This window comes from Monodelphis domestica, chromosome 8, assembly GCF_027887165.1.
Source record: "Monodelphis domestica isolate mMonDom1 chromosome 8, mMonDom1.pri, whole genome shotgun sequence".
Taxonomy (NCBI): Eukaryota; Metazoa; Chordata; class Mammalia; order Didelphimorphia; family Didelphidae; genus Monodelphis; species Monodelphis domestica.
The window spans coordinates 204195391-204220002 of record NC_077234.1 but is presented as its reverse complement, the minus strand read 5'-3'; the positions used below and the strand labels follow the sequence as shown (position 1 = coordinate 204220002).

The 24612-nt window shown below is 38.3% G+C and overlaps 1 protein-coding gene across 3 annotated transcripts in view; it reads right to left on the bottom strand.

Moving 5' to 3' along the window:
• The window catches only part of VWA3B (von Willebrand factor A domain containing 3B), a 282451-nt gene that overhangs the window by 129351 nt on the left and 128488 nt on the right, over nt 1–24612 (bottom strand). For all 3 annotated transcript variants that reach the window (XM_007501072.3, XM_016424839.2, XM_007501073.3), the window contains exons 12-14: nt 21599–21753; nt 16838–16976; nt 7239–7370 (exon numbers count right to left, since the gene is read on the bottom strand). In XM_007501072.3, coding sequence (XP_007501134.2) covers nt 7239–7370; nt 16838–16976; nt 21599–21753 — 426 coding nt within the window. The remainder of the gene's footprint in view (nt 1–7238; nt 7371–16837; nt 16977–21598; nt 21754–24612) is intronic.

Here is a 24612-nt window from a genome sequence, read left to right as displayed (position 1 = left end):
AATTAGTCCTCCATTTTTGCACAGAACCTCCAGGGAATTTGATTGCTCTGCACGATGGCAAAGCCTCAGCTTTTATTAAAATTTGGAGTGATCTGCTAATGTCTCCTGCTCCTTAACAAATCTGAGTCTCTGGGGTCTACCATCTGTACTCTGGTCCAGGGCCATATCTGATTTAGTAAAAACAGACTTTGATCCCCTTCTAGGTGCCTTTTCAAGCACCTGGTTGATTATCTGGTTCCTAAAAAGAAACTTTAAAAAAGAAAGACCAAGGCCACACAGTCCAAGCAAGGGGAAACTTTTGAGAAAGAGAATTGTTTTTTAGTTGACTTTGTATCAGGAAGATATTATGAATTGTATTTCGGCCACAATGTTGAGCCAGTGGTGTAGCTCTAGAAAAACAGCAACAATGTCTATGGTACTGTGACTTAGGATAATCTTTTTTAGAAGTTCAATGATATAATAAGCACTACAAAGTATTTATACTCTGGCCCCGTGATCCCACTACTAGGATGATACTGTAAAAAAAAAATACATACATACATACATATATATATATATATATATATATATATATATATATATATTAGGAGCAGCTGGGTAGCTCAGTGGATTGATAGCCAGGACTGGAGACAAGAGGTTCCAATATGAACTCACACACTTTCAAACTGTGTGACCATAGGAAAATCACTTGACCCCCATTGCCTAGCCCTTACGTAGTAAGGATTTTAAGACAGAAGATAAGGATCTAAAAAAAGAATATTAATAGAAAAAAAAAACAATTATCAGTGCCAAAATATTCGTAGTAGGCAATTGTTGTTGTGGTTTCTCTGTTTTCGGAGAGAACCAATGACAACATGGAATAATGTCTTCACTTGTATTTGAATTGGACTGAAGTACAGCAGAGTTGTACAAAGTCACCATCCTTACTCCCTCTTCCAGAGTCATTGAAGTCCAATGGCAACACCAAAGTCAGGATGACTGGAAGCAGTGGATGAGCTTGCCACCTTCCACGTCTACTGACTGAACTCTGGGGGCTCCACTGAGACTGCTTCAGACATCTTCATGGCCATTGGAACAAATTGTCCTCATCTTCCCCTTCTGCCAAGGACACACTTGGGAGAGATACTTCTCTCACCCACCAGTGGGTTTAAAACAAATCCATTACCCTTGGACTGGTTCAGCCTATCTGCCTAGATGGTTTTACCAGAGTGTTGACACTGCATGCTAGAGCTACTGGAGTCACAGTTGGGAGTTGGGTGAAAGGATAACACTTAGGGTGGATGAGCAGTCCTGGAATGGACTCAGCAGGTCCTCCCCACCAGAGTTGCTGGTCCTCCCTGAACATCCACATACCTCTAGGAGGCAACACAGTACAGCAGAAAGCATTTAGTCTAGAGTTGGGAGACGTGGGTCCAAATCTTGATTATGATGCCTATTCTGTGTGTGTGTGTAAATGAGAGAGAGAGAGAGAGGGAGACAGACAGACAGATAGACAGAGATAGACAGACAGAGAGACAGAGACAGAGAGAAAGAGAAAAACAAACAGATAGAGACAGAGATAGACAGAAAGACAGAGAGAAACAGAGAGAGAGACAGAGATAGAGACAGAGAGACCAAAGCAGAGAGAGACAGAGACAGAAAGACAGAGACAGAGACAGAGACAGAGACAGAGACCTTGGGCAAATTACTTTTAACTTCTCTTGGCTATGAGATTCCTCAAAAATGAGAAAGTTGGAATGAGCGTCCGAGATCCCTCTCAGTTCAAGTTCTATGATCCTACGAATATTATTTATAATAACGAAAGAATGGAAACACCATAAGCATTCAACAATTGGACAATGGCTCAGGAAGATGTAGGATATGAATGTATCAATCTACTGATCAATCAGCAAGCATTTATTAAGCTTTGATTAGGTTATTATGTTTATTAAGTTTATTGAGTTTTTATTATATGTGAGTTCAGCACTGGTAATACAAGGAAAGGCAAATGAATATTGTAAAATATGATGTGAAATGTGAAATGGCAAATATGATTCCTACTAAAAGACCTAGAAGGAAAGCTTCTATGAGGTGATATAAAGACAACAGATCCAAAGGAACAACATAGACACATGATGACTTGAATCATTTTTTAGTCATATCAGACTCTTGGTGACCCCATTTGGGATTTTCTTGGCAAAGGTCCTAGAGTAGTTGGCCATTTCCTTCTCCAGCTCATTTTACAGATGAAAAAAACTGAGGCAAAGAAAGAGAAGTGACTTGCTCAGGATCATACAGCTAGTAAGGTCTACGGCTGACGTTGAACTCAGAAAGATAAATAAGTCCACTTATTTATCCACAATAATCCATTGTGCCATTTAGTAGCTATATACATACTTTAACTTTGTAAATTAAGTATAATAGCTACAAAACCTGAATAAACAGAGACAAATATTAGAGAGAAATCAAAGAGGGAATAAAGAGATAAACAGTATGACCTTGTCATTATCTTTTTTTTAACTCTATCTTTCATGTTAGAATCAATAAATAAAATTTATATTAAAAAATAAAATAAAATCATTGGTTCCAAGGCAGAAGAGTGATAAGGGCTACACGATGAGGAATAAGTGATTTGTCCAGGGTAACACAGATGGGAAGTATCTGAAGTCAGATTTGAACCTGGGACTTCCATCTCTGGGCTAGATCTCAATCCACTTAGCACCTAGCTGGAATATTTGCTTTTTAAATATACAATAGGACCTCATTTTATGTAACCAATATACTCCAAGACCCTTCACATAAATTAAAAATCATGCATTAATAGCCAACCCCTTTATTTAATAAGTATTTCTTATACCAGCACACCTAGACACTTTACGTCTTTTCTTAGGCTACCAGCATCATGACTCTTGTACACTGGGGCCATCGTTAATGAAACAAAGAGAAGCACTGCTCTGATGACATGACTTGTTAAAATCAAAACTCTGGACAAAGACTGATGCGGGATCTAATGTTTGGAACAAAACCACATCAACACTAATGCTTCTCAGAGCAAGAATGTGCTTGGGCAAACTGCTGTGAGACTGTATGCCCCTTGGGAAAATGCGCAGATTTTGTGCATAATTAATTTTTTTACACATGGTTCTACCTTTATTTTTGCTTTTTATCACCTTTTATATATACTTGAATCCTCATAAAATGAGGTTCAATTATTGTGTATATATTTTTCAAACCATATGGGGAAAGAAGATTCAGGGGAATCCCTGAGTCAAAAGAGAAAACTCTAATCCAAAAGATGAGTTAGTGGATATGGACCATTGTTTAGGGGGCAATTTATAGGATATAAAAACTTCCTAGTGATTGACTCACTGAGGATTGGTTAGCCCTACTCATAGTCCATAAAAGCAAATTGGTCCCATGCCTCAGGCCTCTTGAGGATCATCAATCACTCTTTCCCTATGCCTACTTCCAGAGTGCAGAAGTGGAGAGTGTGGGAAGAAGTTTATCAGTTCACATAAAAAATAAATTGGCAGCCTGAAAGACAGCTTGGTAATTAAAAGAACAAGTGTGAAGAAGCCCTTCGTTTCTCAAGGTATAAAATGGAGGGGCTTGGAGGAGATCACTTCAAAGTTCTTTTTAGCTCTAAAATTGTAGTTAAGAAATCACTTGTATCCAAGATCTCACTTGACCTGGCTGCTCTCCACCAAAAATCACCCTACCCTTCTTCCTCCTCAAATTCCTATAATGCATTCTACATTTATAGTTTAGAAATTATTGCTTTTGGTCAAAGGTCATAACAAAACTTCCACAGCAGGAAACAGGAGCAATATGATCTGTAGAAAAAAGCACTAAAGCTTCAGATGGAATATCTAAAATGAGTTTCCAGAGACCAAAAAGTATAATGCTTCAGAATTAATTTCATAAAGAGATTCACTGGGGGCCATAAATCTTTTCAATTTAGCCACAGTTTCTGAAATAACATCAGCTCTATTTTGAGGCAGCCAGTGCATGAGAGATAGAGAAAGAAGCAAAGACAGAGGAAGAACGAAAAAAGCATTTTTAAAGCATTTACTATGTACCAAGTACTCTGCAAAATGATGGGAAGAGAAAAAAGATAGGGCCTTGTTTCAAGGAACTCACACTCTGATCAGGAAGACACACATATGAGAGAATTCCAATGCTGGATGCATGTAAAGGCCTGGAAATTCTAAGGATCCAGCAACAGGGCAGTTGGCAAGTTTTCAGGGTCCTTAGGATATATCAGCAGGGAAGATGGCACTTCCCAAAGGTCTAGAGGGTGCCGCAGCAGGAAAGATGGCAAGGTACAAAGGACCTAAGAGCACAGTGACATGAAAGCTGGTAAAGCCTGGCAGCCTTCAATCTTCTTGGAGAATTAATAGTTGGTGATCTTCTGCTCTTCAAAGTGGTATGAGTAGCTATGTCTGGAGAAGTGTTTAAAAGTTATGGGGTTCACAATTGTTTTTGTTTTTGTTTCTCAGACCATAATTAATTCTCACTCTAAATATACAAAAGCTTTAAAATGCATTAAGAATTTGGGGACAGCCTATCTAGACAATTAATGACAATGTCCTCTAGATTAGAGAGTCCATAAATTTAGGTTCACTGAGCAAGAGGTCGGGTGGTTTGTTGTTCTGTCATTTTGTCTGATTTTTCATGACCCCATTTGGAGTTTTCTTAGGAAAGAAAATGGAGTAGTTTGCCATTTCCTTCTCCAGCTCATTTTACAGATGAGGAACCTGAGGCAAACAGGGAGAAGTAATTTGCCCAATATCCCCCAACTAGTAAGTGTCTGAGGACAGATTTGAACACAGATCTAACTGCCTCCAGGTCCAGCACTCCATCCGTTGTCACCCAGCTGAGAGGAGTGTGATAGAATCTGCCTTCTTTCAGAGACAAAGCCATGATCTTAAAAAGTTCGATCATGAAAGCTTACCTGAGCTTGGGCTATGACATGAGGGATCTCTCCATTGCCTTACTACTAAGTGTCCTCCCTGATTACTTGATGTGTGGTTTTTATAAGAATGATTTTTAAGCACAAGGACCAATGTCGCTCATTACTTTCTCCTTTGCTAAAAATGCACCATCTCCTCACTGTTCCTGTCCTTCTGACCAAGCTTTGCCTTTGACCACTCACCTCTTCACTGCTACTCTAATTTTGGCTTAGGAGGTCGCTGTATTTTCCTGCTTTTTATTCTAACTCCTTCACTGGCTCCTCTGTTCTCTGTGTCATATTAACAGCAGAGACCTCCACAAACAGGGCTCAGCTTTCCCTTGATCTTGCCTTTAAGGAAGCTCATATGTTCATAATACAAATCATTTTTATGAGGGTGACATGAAAATATGCATGCTTCGGCTTAACTTCTCACCTTCCACTCAGAACTATAGTTCTTATGGTAGACAGAACATCTTATGCGAGTGTCCCACTGATGTCTAAAATTAAATGATTCTAAAATAAAGCTTTATCAGCCCTACCTAATGTGCACGTGTAACGTATTTCCTGTCATGTGCAAGCAGTTTGGTTGCTAAAGGAGGAAGAAAAAGCACATTTGTATAAGAAAAACTAATAAAATCAACTTGTGAAGAAACATAGTTTCTCAGATGAAACACTGAGTAGAGAAATGTATTATTCTGAGGACTAGAAGAATGTCCTAAGGGAACTGTTTGAAGACAGTACAAGGAATGATGAAACAATGGCAATAGGACAACATGGTCCAAGGGCCATGGGAATCTGCATGGGAATTTCAAAGTTTTACTGGTTATAATTGGCAAGATTATAAATTATATCATTGTTTGGAAACTGTAGAAAGACTCCATAAAGGCTGTTGGGTTCATACCTGACAGAAAAGTGGGTTTCTGGAATTTTATCTCATAAGATAAAGATGAGTCACTACAAAGAAGCTCTGCTTTGATATATATCAATATTTAAGATGCCAGAGGGACAAGAAGCCATAGGAAAAGACAAAAGCAGTTGAATAAGCAGAGCACAGGAGAAGCCACAAGAAGATGGGAATAGAAGACCTAGAAGGTCAAGAGATTATAGTATCTGTGGCACAATCAAATGTAATGGACTTCTCTACTAGCAGCAATGCAATGATCCAGGACAATTCTGAGAGACTTATGAGAAAGATGCTTTCCACATTCACAGGAAGAACTGTGGGAGTAGAAACACAGAAGAAAAACATTTGCTTGATCACATGGTTCGATGGCAATATGATTGGGAATGTAGATTCTAAATGATTGCTCTATTACAAATGTTAATAATAAGGAAATAGTTATTGATCAATGATACATGTAAAACCCAATGGAATTATGTGTTGGTTATGTGGGGGGGTGAGAGGAATGGAGGGAAAGAACATGAATCATGTAACCATGGAAAAATTTTCTTAATCAATAAAATAAAATGTTTTTTTTTAAAAAAGAGAGAGATTGTAGTGTCTCTCCGTCCCCCTCTTTCTCTTCCCTCTCCACAATTACAAAGGGGAAAACAAAATATCTACTGGTAAGAGGGAAGGTTAGGGTGAATTAGTTAGTCCAGAAAGAAAAAGGGGCTGCTGGTACACACAGGGCACCATGCTTGCCCTCATGAGTGGGTTAGTGGCCACATCCTTGCTACAAGTATTAATGTCAGTTACAACTTGAATACTTACAAATAACTTTATTTTAATATCCTCTTCCAGTACCAACCCATTGACAAGTTTTGACATTTCTATATCCAAAACTTTTCTCATTTCTTCTCCCTAGCTGTTTCTAGATCCATACTTCAGAAGCCATATTGTGCACTTGGACTATTGCAACAGCCTCCAGCTTTCCTCCTCTCTATCCTGTTCCACAAGGACTTACTCTGCACCTAATATGTGCAAGAAAATGTGTTTCCAGCTTCAAATCTAGGCTTCTATCTCCTTTGCTAGCTTGCGGTTTCTATTTGTCTTCTCATTTCATTGTATTTTATTTGCTTATAACCTGTCTCCCCACTGTATTGTAGGGCTTTGTGAAGATAATGATGATGTCTTCTGTTTCCTACTAAATTAGATGGAATCTTAATAATTATCAATAGATTTTACTAACTCTCATGTACTCCTTGTTATTCAAAAATGCATGTATTTATTCAGCGAATCTCATTCTGGGATCTCAAGGCAGTTTTCTATGAATTTCCATTTCCTTAAATTCATACATAGACATAAGAATAGATTCAATCCCATTCATTAATGTGTCTAAAGTATCTATTAGCTTCATTTTACCTGAAGGTTTTTAATCCATTCCTTAGCCTTTTCCAAGTTATCTTCATTAACTTCAGCAAGTTCCTTCTGCCAGGCAACAGCCTTAGCATCAAATTTCACAAAATTGAATTTTTTTTTGAATACCAGCTGCTCCTGTAATAGACAAATTTTATTCAGCCATAAAATATTTCTTTTCCTAATATAAGAAAAGGTTTGGTCGATTTTTAGAATAATAAATAAATATCCATGACTATGCATAGAGTCAACTTTTAGTTGTAGATATTAAAATTATATTAAAAATCAATCCCTCAATGTTAAAAGCATTTCAGGAAAGCATTTAAAGTTTGGGTGCTAATAAGAGATCTATTTATTTATTTTAAAACCTTTACCTTCTGTCTTAGGGTCAATTCTAAGACTGAGGAATAGCAAAGGTTAGGCAATTGGGGTTAAGTGGCTTTCCCTGGGTGACATAGCTAAGAAGTGTCTGAGGCCAGATTTGAATAATAAGAGATTTTTAAAGAAAACTTCATAATGATTTGGGTGGGATAGAAATACTAGCTAGGTTTTTGATGCTATATGTTGATCACACTAATTTTAATGTGGATTAAAAAGTAAAAGTTGAAGATGGTAGAGCTATTGCTGGTATTTGAGAAATGATGGTTTCTAAAATATTAAAGAAAAATAGAAAAGTTTTCAATGGTTCTAAAATGTTGGAGATAGCCATTCAAAAGTGAACCACAAATTATAGGCATTTCAAGATGTCATGATATATTTGAGGCATGAATCATGTGAATATTTATTTCCTAAAAGATGTATAAAACAAAAAGGACATTCAGAAACATGTTCACATGTGTCTATCTATAGTGTATCATTTTCAGAAATATAAAATATAGACCTGAAAAGATCTAGAAGGAAGATAAATTCAGAGTGGGTGAATGACTTGAACATAAAGAAGGAAACTATAAGTAAATTAGGCAAATACAGAATAGTATACATGTCAGACCTTTGGGAAGGGAAAGATTTTAAAACCAAGCAACACTTAGAAAGAGTCACAAAATGTAAAATAAATAATTTTGACTACATCAAATTAAAAAGTTTTTGTACAAACAAAACCAATGTAACTAAAATCAGAAGGGAGCCAATAAATTGGGAAACAATCTTCATAACAAAAACCTCTAAAAAAAGTTTAATTACTCAAATTTACTAAGAGCTATATCAATTGTACACAAAATCAAGCCATTCTCTGATAAATGGGCAAGGGACATGAATAGGCAGTTTTCAGATAAAGAAATCAAAACTATTAATAAGCACATGAAAAAGTGCTCTACATCTCTTATAATCAGAGATATGCAAATCAAAACAACTCTGAGGTATCACCTAGCAGATTGGCTAACATGACAGCAAAGGAAAGTAATGAATGCTGGAGGGGATGTGGCTAAGTGGGGACACTAATTCATTGCTGGTGGAGTTGTGAATTGATCCAACCATTCTGCAGGGCAATTTAGAACTATGCCCAAAGGGCGACAAAAGACTGTCTGCCCTTTGATCCAGCCATAGCACTGCTGGGCTTGTACCCCAAAGAGATAATAAGGAAAAAGATTTGTACAAGAATATTCATAGCTGCGCTCTTTGTGGTGGTCAAAAATTGGAAAATGAGGGGATGCCCTTCAATTGGGGAATGGCTGAACAAATTGTGGTATATGTTGATGATGGAATACTATTGTGCTAAAAAGGAATAATAAAGTGGAGGAATTCCATGGAGACTGGAACAACCTCCAAGAAGTGATGCAGAGTGAAAGGAGCAGAACCAGGAGAACATTGTACACAGAGACTGATACACTGTGGTACAATCGAACTTAATGGACTTCCCTGAACAATCTACAGGGATCTAAGAGAAAACACACTATCCACAAGCAGAGGAAAAACTGTGGGAGTAAAAACACCGAGGAAAAGCAACTACTTGACTACAGGGGTTGAGGGGATATGATTGATGAGAGACTCTAAATGAACACTCTAATGCAAATACCAACAACATGGAAATGGGTTCGAATCAAGGACACATGTGATACCCAGTGGAATCGCGCGCCGGCTATGGGAGGGGTGGTGGGAGGGGGGTGAGGAAAAGAAAATGATCTTTGTTTCCAGTGAATAATGTTTGAAAATGACCAAATAAAATAATGTTCAAAAAAAAAAGACCACAAATTTTATCACATGGGAAAAAATATAGAAGGAACTGACATATGGATTAAGTTTATATATAGCTGAGGACATAAGAGGTCAAAGGAAATGAAGAAATAGTTTTTTTTAACACTTACCTCCTGTCTTTGAATTGATACTAAATATTGATTTTGAGGCAGAAAAGTGATTAGGCAATTGAGGTTAAGCCTAGGGTCATATAGTTAAGAAATATCTGAGGTTAGATTTAAATCCAGGACCTCCCATTTCCAAGGCTGACACTCTATCCACTCTGCCACCTGGTTAACCTTAATAAATAGTTTTCAAAAGAAGAACTACAAAAAAATCAACAGTCATAGAAAAACATTCCAAATTGCTATGATAAGAAACGTAGATATATGAACCTAACTGTGAGATTTCACCTCACACTCATCAAATTAGCAAAGCTAACAAAAGATGGAAAGTCATTATTGGAGAGACCATGGGGGAAAAAAACTCACACTAATAAGCTGTTGGTAGAGTTGTGAGTTTGTAAGCCATTCTGGAAACAATTTTGGAATTATGTGAGAAAATCACCAAGTTGTTCACACCCTTTGATTCTGCTATCTCACATTTGGGGGCATTTGTCCAGAGGGACATAAGGGAGAAAAAAGCCATATGTATGCATATATATACATATATATATCTATATATATATATATATATATATGTTCAACACTATTTTCAGCTAACTGGTCACGAGGGAGGTAGTTGGTAAAGAATACTAAACATTTAATTAGTAATAACTTTATCAGGACAAGGAAGTATTAGGCTATGATTGCAGTGTTAAAAATGCAATAGTAACTTTTTCTTTTTTAGGGAAAAGAATGTATAGAGACTGAGATGAAGATTTGCTTCCTTAAACTCCATGCTGTGGTAGTCTAACAGAGTTCATCACAAGCATAATGGGAATAAAAAGGAGAAGCTGCCCTTCGCCGCCCCTAATCTTCACTGGCTAAAAGAGCTAAGCTAGGTTCCCTTGGCCACTTCCAAGGACATACTCCTAGAGCTGATGAATTTGGGGATGATGCCACGATCTTTTGTTCTCTGTGATGGCAGTAGATGGCGAGGTCTAAATCAAGAAGGTTTGGCCACTGAGCCAGGCAGAGAGGGCTTCTCCGTAGACCTTTGAAGAAGTGACTCTGCCCTCTCAGTTTTCATCTTCCCATACACCAAGCGTGTGAGGACTGTGGGAGCTTTTCCCTTGCCCTTTCCATGGGGGAAGGGGGAGGGGAAGGGTCTTTTTTTGCAGTTATAGCAGCTGCTCACACCAGGCAAGCCTGAGACATATCGCAAGGTCCAAGTGGTTTCTTCTGCCTCAGGTTTCCCTGAACACAATCAACTGAGATGAAAGCAAGTACCTCAAGAATTTTGGAGTCATTGAGCACTCTGGGTAAGGGGTACAGGAAGTACCCCTAAAACACTTCTTAGGGGAGAAAATGACTATCTACAGAAGGATGAGCCCAAGCTGTGCCCTTGGCTTTGCCAGAAAATATGGACCTTGAAGGAATTGTATATTGTACAATCATATCGTACATCTCTGAGATATAGGGATAACTAGTGAAATAAGGAAAATCATACTTATAGTCTGGACCTGATAGGATTGTTATGAGAAAAGTGTCAACTAGTTCACCCAAAGAATTATACATATATTGTAATATATTTCATATATAATATATATATTTATAATATACTAATATAATGCATGGAATAATATAATGCTTATTATTTATACATATATGGGGAAGTGAATATGTGTGTGTATCCTATGTTGAATGGGCAGCTAGATTACACAGTGGGTAGAATGATGGGCATAGAGTCAGAACGACTTGAGTTCAGGGGCAGCTAGATAGTGCAGTGGACAGAGCACCAAGCTTGGAGTCAAGAGGACCTTGTCAAATCTGACCTCAGACCCTTCCAAGCTATGTGACCCTGCACAAATCAAATTACCCCAATTGCCCAGCCCTTACTGCTCTTTGCTCTTAGACTCAATATTTGGGAATGGCTGAACAAATTATGGTGTATGATTATGATGCAATAATACTGTGCCATAAGAAACGATCAGCAGGCTAATTAAAAAAAAACTTGGAGATACACAGGATAATGAACAGTGAAATGAGTAGAACCAAGAGAACATCATACACAACAACAGATTTAGTACTTCAAGAATAAAATGTGACAGTTAGCTCCAGAGAACAAACTGAAAAATAAAGCCATGAGAGGCATAACTTAAATATACATAGGTTTTCCATGATGCCGGGGTGGGGGGTTGGGAGAAGCTGAGATACTTGTAAATAAATTCTATTAATAAAAATCTATTAATAAAAAAATAGTAAGGGTTAAAAAAATAAAGGTAACAAACGGACTGGTGAGGAGGGAAGCAGTACAAGAGAGGGAGGGGGCAAGTGGTTAATTTTAGAAAGACTACAGGGAAAATAAAGGGGGAATAAGAAGGGAGGGGGTAGAAAAGGAAGTAAAATAAGGGTGGGAACTAGGGGGACTGATTTAAAACAAACATTGGTAAAGAAGTAAATAGTGAAAGAAGAAAAGGCAGGAACAGGAGTAGAAATCAAAATGCTGGGTAATACACAGCTAGTAATCATAGCTCTCAATGTGAACGGGATGAACTCACACATAAAACGCAAGCAAATAGCAGAGTGGATTAGAATGCAAAACCCTACCATATGCTGTCTACAAGAAACATACATGAGGAAGGTAGATATGCATAGGGAGAAAGCAAGAGGGTAGAGCCAAATCTATTAGGCATCAACTGATAAAAAGAAGGCAGGCGTCTCAATCATGATATCTGACAAAGCCAAAGTAAAAATAAATCTAGTTAAAATAGATAGGGAAGGTAACTACATCCTGATAAAAGGCAGTAGAGACAATGAGGAAATATCTGTACTCAACATGTATGCACCAAATAGCTTAGTATCCAAATTTCTAAAGGAGAAACTAGTGGAGAACAAGGATGAAATAGATAGAAAAACTATACTAGTAGGAGACCTGAACCTTCCTCTATCTTAACTAGATAAATCAAACCAAAAAATAAATAAGAAAGAGGCAAGAGAAGTGAATGAAATCTTAGAAAAATTAGAGTTAGTAGACATGTGGAGAAAAATAAATAGGGACAAAAAGGAATATACCTTCTTTTTCTGCAGCACATGACACATTCACAAAAATTGACCATGTATTAGGGTATAAAAACATTGCAAACAAGTGCAAAAGAGCAGAAATAATAAATGCAACTTTCTCAGATCACAATGCAATGAAAATAATAATTAGTAAGGGAACATGGAGAGGTAAATAAAAAATTGATTGGAAATTAAACAATATGAATCTCCAAAACCAGTTGGTTAAGGAAGAAAATGACAATGATGAGACATCCTTTCAAAACCTATGTGATGCAGCCAAAGCAGTACTCAGGGGGAAATTTATATCCTTGAGTTCCTATGTTAACAAATTAAGAAGGGCAGAGGTCAATCAATTGGGCATGCAAATTAAAAAACTAGAAAGCAAACAAATTAAAAATCCTCAGATGAAGACTAAATTAGAGATCCTAAAACTCAAAGGAGAAATTAATAAAATTGAAAGTCAAAGAACTATTGATTCAATAAATAAGACTAGAAGCTGGTACTTTGAAAAAAACAAATAAAATAGACAAAGTACTAATCAGTCTAATAAAAAAGGAAAGAAAAAAAAACAAATTGACAATATCCAAGATGAAAAATGAGATCACCTCTAATGAAGAGGAAATTAAGGCAATCATTAAAAACTACTATATTCACTATAATTAGGTGGGATTTACACCAAGAATGCAAGGATGGTTCAATATTAGGAAAACCATCCATATAACTGACCATATTAACAAGCAAACCAACAAAAATCACATGATTATCTCAATAGATGCAGAAAAAGCCTTTGATAAAATACAACACCCATTCCTATTGAAAACACTAAACAGCATAGGAATAGAAGGGCCTTTCCTAAAACTAATAAAGAGTATATATCTAAAACCATCAGCAAACATCATCTGCAATGGGGATAAACTCAAAGCCTTCCCAATAAGATCAGGAGTAAAACAAGGATGTCCATTATCACCTTTACTATTTAATATTGTACTAGAAACACTAGCAGCAGCAATTAGAGAAGAAAAAGAAATTGAAGGTATTAAAATTGGCAATGAAGAGACCAAGCTATTACTCTTTGCAGATGATATGATGGTTTACTTAAAGAATCCACGAGAATCAACCAAAAAGTTACTTGAAATAATCAACAACTTTAGCCAACTTGCAGGATAAACCCACATAAATCATCAGAATTTCTCTATATCTCTAACCCATTTCAGCAGCAAGAATTAGAAAGAGAAATACCATTCATAATCACCTTAGACAAAATAAAATACTTAGGAATCTACCTGCCGAGACAAATACAAGAACTATATGAACACAACTACAAAATACTCTCCACACAACTAAAACTAGATCTAAACAATTGGAAAAACATTGATTGCTCATGGGTGAGATGAGCTAACATAATAAAAATGACAATCCTACCCAAATTAATTTACTTATTTAGTGCCATACCCATTGAACTATGAAAAAACTTCTTTACTGAATTAGAAAAAAACCATAACTAAGTTCATTTAGAAGAACAAAAGATCAAGGATATCCAGGGAAATCATGGGAAAAAATGCAAAGGGAGAGGGACTTGCAGTCCCAGATCTCAAACTATACTATAAAGCAGAGGTCATCAAAACAATTTGGTCATGGCTAAGAGACAGAAAGGAGGATCAATGGAATAGACTTGGGATAAATGACCTCATCAAGACAGTCAACGATAAGCCCAAAGACCACAGCATTTGGGACAAAAATCCACTATTCGATAAAAACTTCTGGAAAAATTGGAAGACGGTGTGGGAGAGATTAGGTTTGGATCAACACCTCACACCCTACACCAAGATAAACTCAGAATGGGTGAAAGACTTGAACATAAAGAAGGAAACTATAAGTAAATTAGGTGAACACAGAATAGTATACATGTCAGACCTTTGGGAAGGGAAAGATTTTAAAACCAAGCAACACTTAGAAAGAGTCACAAAATGTAAAATAAATAATTTTGACTACATCAAATTAAAAAGTTTTTGTTCAAACAAAACCAATGTAACTAAAATCAGAAGGGAAGAAACAAATTGGGAAACAATCTTCATAACAAAAATCTCTGACAAAGGTCTAATTACTCAAATTTACAAAGAGCCAAATCAATTGTACAAAAAATCAAGCCATTCTCCAATTGATAAATGGGCAAGGGACATGAATAGGCAGTTCTCAGCCAAAGAAATCAAAACTATTAATAAGCACATGAAAAAGTGCTCTACATCTCTTATAATCAGAAAGATGCAAATCAAAACAACTCTGAGGTATCACCTCACACCCAGCAGATTGGCTAACATGACAGCAAAGTAAAGAAATGAATGCTGGAGGGGATGTGGCTAAGTGGGGACACTAATTCATTGCTGGTGGAGTTGTGAACTGATCCAACCATTCTGGAGGGCAATTTGGAACTATGCCCAAAGGGCAATAAAAGACTGTCTGCCCTTTGATCCAGCCATAGCACTGCTGGGTTTGTACCCCAAAGAGATCATAAGGAAAAAAACGTGTACATGAATATTCATAGCTGCGCTGTTTGAGGTGGCCAAAAATTGGAAAATGAGGGGATGCCCTTCAATTGGGGAATGGCTGAACAAATTGTGGTATATGTTGGTGATGGAATACTATTGTGCTCAAAGGAATAATAAAGTGGAGGAATTCCATGGAGACTGGAACAACCTTCAGGAAGTGATACAGAGCGAAAGGAGCAGAACCAGGAAAACATTGTACACAGAGACTGATACATTGTGGTACAATCGAATGTAATGGACTTCTCCACTAGTGTCAATGCAATGTCCCTGAACAATCTGTAAGGATCTAGGAGAAAAAACACTATCCACAAGTAGAGGACAAACTGTGGGAGTAAAAACACAGAAGAAAGACAACTGCTTGACTTCAGGGGTTGAGGGGATATGATTGAGGAGAGACTCTAAATGAACACTCTAATGCAAATACCAACAACATGGAAATGGGTTCGAATCAAGAACACATGTGGTACCCAATGCAATCGCGCTTCAGCTATGGGAGGAGTGGTGGGAGGGAGGGGAGGAAAAGAAAATGATCTTTGTTTCCATTGAATAATGTTTTAAAATGACCAAATAAAATAATGTTTAAAAGGAAAAAAAAAGGTGAACTCAAAATCAGCCTCACACTAGCATTGTGACCCTGGCCAAGTTACCTAAGCATTGGGTTCTTTAGTTTTTTCAACTCTAAAATGGATATGATAATAGCCCCTTTCTTCCAGGGTTGTTATGAAGATCAAACTGGATGATATTTTTAAAGTACTTACTCCAGTGTATGGGACATAATAGATGTTATAAATAAATATTTGTTTCTTCCCCTCCTTGTAAGTCTTAAAATACTTCCAAAAGGTAGGTGACTATTATTTCACAAAAAGCTCTCTAATCATTTTTACTAGTTCATATTCACAGCAATTCCCTGAGATAGGCAGTTACTTTAATACCCATTTTATAGGTGACAAAACTAATAATATGAAAGATTGAGTGATCTTCCCAATATTTACATAGCTTAGGTATTCTGTGGCACAACCAAAACAAGAACTCCTAGTTCCAGAAATGAGATCCCCCTTGCCATCAATTAGATCAACTCACAGGCAATAGAACATGTATATATTAACTCTAATTCTGGGGGGCACAAAGGTCCCCTAAACCATGCAGAGAAATGAAAGTAAAACTTTGTGGTAAAAGCCATCTAGAATGCTTCTTCTTTGCCTTATACCACAAATATGAAATCTTCCACATTGGGGTCACAAAGGAAACAACAAAAGAGTCAAAGTCGCTCTCATCATTAAGTTTTTAGAATAAGGAAAACTTTTTTTTTAACTCTTACCTTCTGTCTTAGAATCAATACTGTATATTGGTTCTAAGGCAGAAGAGAAGTAGAAATGGGTTTTTGTTTGATTTCATTTTTTCTTTAATTAATTTAGAATATTTCTCCATGTTTACATGATTCATGTTCTTTCCCTTCCCTCCTCCCACCCCACTCCTGTAGCCAAGGAGCAATTCCACTGGGTTTTACATGTATCATTGATCAAGACCTATTTCCATATTATTAATATTTGCAATAGAGTGAGGAGCCAAGACTGTAATCTCACATGATCCTCGATTGCTCTTGCTCATAGCCTTTAGAGCCCAGCTCCCCATCAGCCTTTTATCCCATAGTAGATGATAATATATTGAAGCAATGCTGCCAGTAAATGGGTCCCCAAAGTCAGGGAGAGTAACTGCTTTCTCTAACCTTTAAAAGCTGAAAAATCTTCTCTTTCACCAAAGGTAGTTTCCCCTTCATTGACTGAGATGTATCGATGAGTATATAGATAAAATCTTCAAGCACCATTCCAAAGAGACCTTGGCTGCCATTTTGTAGCCACTCAATCCTGGGGAGAAGGGAGGGGAAAGGAGGGATGTTAACAGTGTTAATGGCAGATAATCATAGTGCATTGCTGGGGGGGGGTAACCCTTGCCTTCTGTCATATCAATTCTAAAATAGAAGAGTGGCAAGGTCTAGGCTATTGGAGTCAAGTAACTTGCCCAGTGTCACAATTTGAATTCAGGACTTACGACTCTGAGCTGCTGATTAGAGCCACTGTTCCATTTCATTTGTGAATAAAGAGACACCCAAGAACCACTCATACACAAACTGGTAATGTCAGCACACTCCTCAGGCTTTCATAAAACATGTGGGCAGTGTCAAAGGTTGTGGACCAAGAACTTGGCCATGCATGAATGGGCCTCCTTCCATTCTCCCTCCTTAGGTAACTAAAGAAAAATGGCCTGAGGATCTGGCTCTAGCCAACTATCCCTCATAAAGCTCTTAAAAACTAAATGGGCCTCTGAAGACAAGACTGTGCAGGACTGTGGGGTTAGCATCCTCCCAGGTTCTGCTAATTCAACAAAGGTTTCTTTATTTAGAGAGCATTATTGGAGACTTCTCTGGCTTGACAAGGTCTATATGAATTTTATCTGGACCATGTCTAAAGGTTCAGGAATTGTACACATGGCTGTGATTTGGAAAAAGAATATGGCAAGGCTGTATATTGGCATCTTTTTTATTTAACTTACTTATGACATATTTATATATTGAACTTATATTGCATTTTATGAAATGCCAGGCTAGACAAATCAAAAACTGGGAATTAAGACTGCTGAGAAAAATATCAATGATGTGGGCCATATAGATAATAACCACTCTGACGACAGAAAGTGAAGAAAAGTTATGAAACCTATTGATGAAGATATAAGAGGAGAAGGTAAAAGCTGGCTTAAAGCTTTACATAAAATGGCAAGATCTTTGATACTGATCCCAGCACTTCTTGGCAAATAGAGGAAGAAGAAGTGGAAGCAGCATCTGATTTTACATTCTTGGGCTCCAAGATCACTGCAGATGGCCACTGCAGCCATGAAATTAAAAAGTGTTTTCTCCTTGGAAGGAAGTATATGGCAAATCTGGGCAGTAGACTAAAAAGCAGAGACATCATCTTGCCAACAAAGGTCCATAGAGCCCAAGTTATGGTTTTTCCATTAGCATTCAATGACTATGGAAGTTGGACTCTAAGGAAAACTGAGGGCTGCAGATGCAACATTTGCAAATTGTGGTGCTGGAAACAGATAGGTAGTTCAGTGGCTAGAGAGTCATTGTGGGCTGCTCAATAAACACAATATTGGATAATCCAGCAGAGCCTATTCTAGCCTCCTTCAAGTTTAATAGGCAGACAAGTGAAGTAATTCAGAAGGAAAAAAAAATTAGCAAAGCCTAGTCACAAAAAAGTAACAACAGCCACAAGTTGCGAGACAGAACCCAAAGTAGCACACCTGATCCTTCAATAGCTCAGTTGAGGGAGCTAGGAATTCTCAACTGGAGAAAGAGAAGGTTCAGGGGGGACATAATCACTTTTAAATTATGTGGAGGGCACTCTTCTGCTTCACCCGCAGAGGGTAAAACAAGAAGCAAAATTTGTAAGATGCTAAATGGCAAGTTTTGGTTTAATGTAAGGAAAAAATCAACTTTGCAAGAATTATGGGGTTTGAAAAATGGAATTGGCTTTCTAGGAAGCTAGTGGGTCCCCATCACTGGTGTTTTCAAAAAAGCCTGAATGACCACTTGATGAGGATGCCCTCAAGGACTTTGTTATTCAGCAGGGGATTGGAGGAGAATGCCTCAGAGATGCCCCTCTCATTCATCTCCGGAATTCTGGGACCTATTGTTCAGTACTTGTAAATGTTAGGAAGCTAGATTTGCTTTTTCCCTTAGATCAGCTTGGACTGTCTTGGGGAAATAGTGGAGAGTAAAGGGGCCTGGTGTGCCATGGTCCATGGGGTCACAAAGAGTCAAGCATGACTGAATGCCTGAACAACAAACGACTGATCCATATGGAAGGTGAAGAGAACAATGATGCTGTGCTGAGGTCAGAGCAAGAGAGTGGGACTCTCACCCAGCAGCTAGCCTTTTCTTCACAAGCATGTGCATCCTAGTGAATGAGGAGAAATGGAAGATCTTGATTAATAAGGATTAAGAGCCAAGTTAATGAAGGATTGAGTCCGAGAGCACCCAGCTGCCATCAGTGATTCCATGTCATCTTTTAATTCACTGGGATGGGACAGAAGCTATGTCATTGACTGGGGCAATGGAGTTTTGATTTCTATATCATTCTAAAAGCAACATTCATTGCTGAAAACAAATGGGCATCTTATAGTCATTATTCTGTTGCTTTTTATAAGGATGTAGTACATAGAAGCTTTTTAAGGGCCATATTTTTTAAACCCTTACCTTCTGTCTTAGAACCAATAAGAACTAGGTAACGAATTAAGTGACTTGCCCAGGATCACATAGCTAGGAAGTGCCCGAAGTCATATTTGAACCCAGGACCTTCTTTCTCTAGACCTAGTATTCCCTCCACTGAGATGCCTAGCTGCCTCTAAGGACCATATTAATGATTCCATGCAATAAGAATAATAAGACAACAGGGAATAGTAGATTGGGTAGATCTAGAAGACTTAGATTCAGGTCTCATCTTAGACACAAATGGGCTATTTAACACTGGACAAATCACTGCTCTGTGCATTGGGGCTCTTTGCAACTCTCTAAGACTATTAACTACAAAGATTTGTAGTGGTAGAGAGGAGAGGAATACTGGTAAATGTTTAACAATAGGTTCTCTAAAAATAAAAAAGACATTTTTATTTATATTTAATTCATGTTTAGGCTTATAGTTATACATTTTTAAATATTTAATCCATATTATTGGCATTTTCCCCATCATTTTCTTAACTCTAGAAATCAACAAAACATTAAATCAAACCCTGGTTTGTCACATTTGCTGATTTCCAAGGTAATGAAATGAAAATACTGAAAACTTAGCATTATCTTTCTCCCTGAAAGAGCTGGCTCCAGAAAACCACCAAGAGGAGGAGTTTTTTCATTAGAGAATTCCCTGAGCCAAAGAAATGAAAGGTCTAGTTCTTATTCCCCAAGATTCTTTTTTTTTTTAACTCTTACTGCCTGTCTTAGAACTGATACTAAATGGGAGCAGTTGGTGGCTCAGTGGATTGAGAGCCAGACCCAGAGATGGGAAGTCCTGGGTTCAAATGTGGTCTCAGACACTTCCTAGTTGTGTGACCCTGGGCAAGTCATTTAACCCCCATTGCCTACCCCATTTCATTCTTCTGCCTTGGAACCAAAACACAAGGGTTAAAAAAAAATTTGATACTAAATATCAGCTCTAAGGCAGAAGAATGGTAAGGGCTGGTTAAGTGACTTGCCCAAAGTCACAGAGCTAGAAAGTGTCTGAGGTCACATTTGAACCCAGGACTTTCCATCTCTAGGCTCTCTATCCACTGAGCCACCTAACAGCACCCCCAAATTCCCTCCCAAAGCTTACTGTCTTTCATGTAGATCTAGTAACTCATTAACAAGGATTAGTATGCCAAGAGGGCAGCCAGCTGGCAAAGTGGATAAGGTACAAGACCTGAAGTCAGGAACTGAGTTCAAATCCAGCCTCAGCCATTAACTAGCTGTGTGACCTTGGACAAGTCACTTAACCTTGTTTGCTCAGTTTCCTTAGCAGTAAAATGAGCTGGAGAAGGAAATGGCAAACCACTGCATTGTCTTTTCCAAGAAAATCCCAAAAAAGGATGATGAAGAGTGAGACGTGTCTAAAAATGACACAACAACAAAGTTTATCAGCTAAACATATTATGGTCCATGTGTTCTGCTATAGGGAACCTGAGCATTGGGAGGCTCAGGAAATGAAAGTTTGGATCAGAGATGGGGTAAAATAGGGAAGGCTGGAAGCCGGAGACAAGAGGGCATATGAAGTCATTTTACATCTTGGGAATGCTGAAAGAATGGTGGCTGGGGAGCGGGGCTCCCCTATAGTGAGTCTAGTCCATTTCCTGGGGTGCCAGTGTAAATGACCTTCTTGAGAGAGCATCTACAAGCGCCCTACTTATTGTGCTGTTAAAATAAGCTAAAGAACTGTGCCTGATTGCAAAATCTGACAAGGATGTGAGGAGCCACATGTACTGCTTTCAAAATTGAGTAACAGGAAATTTTCAAACATGTCAGTCTTTTGTGGTTTCTTTATTTATTCTTTCAGCAGGTACCTGGAAATAGAAGACTAAAGGGCATGGGGGACACTGAACAATGTCACTTCAGCATTAGAACAAAGGACACAAGTCACTTGTAAAACAGCCTTCTCACCTGCTAAGCAACTCTTTTATATGCCACTGTGTCTATAAGGCAGCAGCACCCATTCTCCCAGAATGAAACTAAAGGAGGTCTTTAATCTGAGTTATCTGTCTGGTCACAAATGGAGCCTCTGTGTAGTAAACATCGACCGATGGGTCCTTTCACCCCAGGGGGATGTGAGCAGTGGAGTCCAGGCCCAGGCACTGATGGATGGCTCTCTCTGTCATGTTTTTACACACAAAAAGGCTGAGCCATCTCTGAAAAGCAGGAAAGGGCTGACCCGCTTTACTTCTAAGGGGGGAAAGCACTCGCCTTTTATTAATCTGCTCCAAGGCGTTGTACATCTTCTCTTCATAAGCCTTACACTTGTCTGCAGTGACATAAACATGGACCATTCTTCCATCCTTCCAGGGAGTATGGACAAACTTATTACAGTACTTTGCATGGACATTTTTCTTGTTTGGCTCCTACAGAGAGAACAACAACAATCACCCAAAAACCCACATGTCCCTAAAAGAGTATAAGCAGCGGGACGTGGACAGCATGACCACATGGAGCTCTAGTGCCTAGTTTGCCTCAACAGTCACTGACACTAGTCCAGATCTAAAAAATGGCTACAGGCATCAAGTTCATCATTAATTTAACAAATCTATGTCATCAGGCTTTGTACAAGCTACTATTCTAGGTGCTGGGTGTGATACAGTGTATTAGAAATAGTTCCAAAAGCAGAGAGAGACAGAGACACAGAGAGAGAGAGACAGAGACAGAGAGAGAGAGAGAGAGAGACAGAGACAGAGAGAGAGAGAGAGAGAGAGAGAGAGAGAGAGAGAGAGAGAGAGAGAGAGAGAGAGAGAAAGAAAGAAAGAAAGAAAGAAAGAAAGAAAGAAAGAAAGAAAGAGAGAGAGAGAGAGAGAGAGAGAGAGAGAGAGAGAGAGAGAGAGAGAGAGAGAGAAGAAACAAAGAAAGAAAGGAGGGAAGGAGGGAGGGAGTGAGGAAGGAAGGAAGGAAGGAAGGAAGGAAGGAAGGAAGGAAGGAAGGAAGGAAGGAAGGAAGGAAGGAAGGAAGGAAGGAAGGAAGAAATAGGGAGGGGTAGGGACAGAAGGAGGGAGGAGGAGGGAGGGAGAAAGGAAGGAAGAAAAGGAGGAAGAAAAAAAGGGGAAGGGGGAAAGCATAAAAAAATTAACAATGTGCAAAGCACTGTATTAAGTTTGACTACACAATGGGGAAAAGGAAGGCAGTTTTGCCCTTTTGAAGAGCTCCATTCTAATAGGGGAAAAGAAGTATACATGAATGCACCTTATTAAATCTTATTGATGATGTTTCCTGATGAGAATTAATTGGTGACTTCTCTTTTCTTTCCACAACCTGTAGCAGAATATCTTGGGCATAATTAGATGTTCAATAAATGTTGAAGAAACGATTCTTATTTATTCAGTGTTTTTTTTTTATTGACAAGATACTTTCCCTAAAACTCCAGGGAGACAGGCTAGGGTCAATATCACTGTCTCTATTTTACAGAAGAAGGAACTGATGCTAAAAGCCTTGGACATGATCACGTGGGTAATGTCAGTTCCAGAATTTGAAACCAGGTCTCCTGACTCCAATTCTGGGGCTCTGTTTCCTATGACACAAAGAATGAGAGAATGGCTCTTGGCCAAGTTATGGGAGCAAATACAGGAGTCCAGAGAAAAGAGGGTGGATTTGGGGCTAGCATTGTCAGGAAAGGATAAATTCATCAGAGAAGATGGTACCTAAGACACATATAAAATGCTTTCCCATTGTTCACCTTTCCCTTATTTGGAAAAGTGTAATAATAATAGCTAATATATAACCGCAAAAATAGATACACATACATAGATATCTGTATGAGCTTTACTAGCTGTATGACCCTGGGAAAATTACTAAACCTCTCTGCCTTGGTTTCCTCATGTATAAAAATGGACATGTCTTAAGTCAGATTTGAAGCCAGGAGGGTAAAATGGAGGGAATTAATAGACCCTGCAGGTCAAGGTTGTTGTAAGGATAAAATAAGAATATTTGCAGAGCGCTCTAACCCAAGCACTCTTTCCACTGCGCATACGCATACATAAGTGTGTATTCGTATATATGTCTTCCTGACTCCAAGGCCCAACCCTCTAACCATGGGGCCACCCAGCTGCCTCATAAATGCAGACAAAAAGTCCATCAAACTCACATTCATAGGTGCAAAATACTGATCCGAGAATATGTTTTTCAAGGATGCAAATGATGTCCACATACAGTAAGTATATGGTAAGTGCAGCATCCTTATACTCTGCTGTTACAGGACCCAATGGGCTCCCTGTGGCATCTTCTACTGGATTCCCTGGGAAAGGTTCACAGAAAGTCTCACCTCACCATCAAACTAGACAGGACAAAGTAAAACTGTACATGGAACCTTTGCAGGAAAGCACCCTACTGGCCAGCCAAGGGACAACATTTCAATTCCCCAAAGAAGAAATGGGACATATGGCAGCCATGCACAGGACTCTGGAAAGAGTGCTCTTCTCCCAAATATCTCTTTAACCCTTTAGGTTGCATAGTGGATAGAGTGCTGGACCTGACGTCACAAAGACATGAGTTCTCATCCAGTCTCAGGTATTTAACCTCTGTTGGCCATCTGTAAAATGGGGATGAAAATAGCATTTGCCTCACACAGTTGTTTTATGAATCAAATAAGATAATATTTGTAAAGGATTTAGCATAGTGTCTGGTATGCTCTTCCTCCGTCTCCCTTAGTGATGCTGAAATTAGAAATGCATGCTCTTTTTTATAATAAAATCAAAATATCTCACTAAAAGGTGAGTTTTCAAGCTTATCATTTTGTCTTTAATGTAAATGAGTTTGTAAAATCTTTTCCTTTGTATAAAATTTGATTAGTAAAAAAAGAGTGCTGGCAAAAAAGTTAATCTAGGGAAAAGACAGCTGGGACAGCTGGGGACATCAAAAATAAACCTCACCTACTTCATGGTTTTGCTTCAGACCAACCCTTGTGAGCAGCAATTGCGTCGTCTCAGAAGGGAATACAACTTTACAAATGTCACTCCAAATAGAAAAGTAAAGGTCATAATTATTGTCATTATACTAAAAAGCCTGAAATTGATCTCAATACCTTTAGTGAGGTATTGTGGCATGGCAACTTGAGAGTCACAATAATTTAATTACTTTTGAAAGCTGTATTAATTCCTTGAGGACACTTATAGTATACCAGAACTGGAATATCTTTCCAAAGTAGTCTTTCTTTTTTTAACCCCTACTTTCTGTTTCAGTATCACTTCTAGGACAGAAGAGCAGTAAGAGTTAGGCAA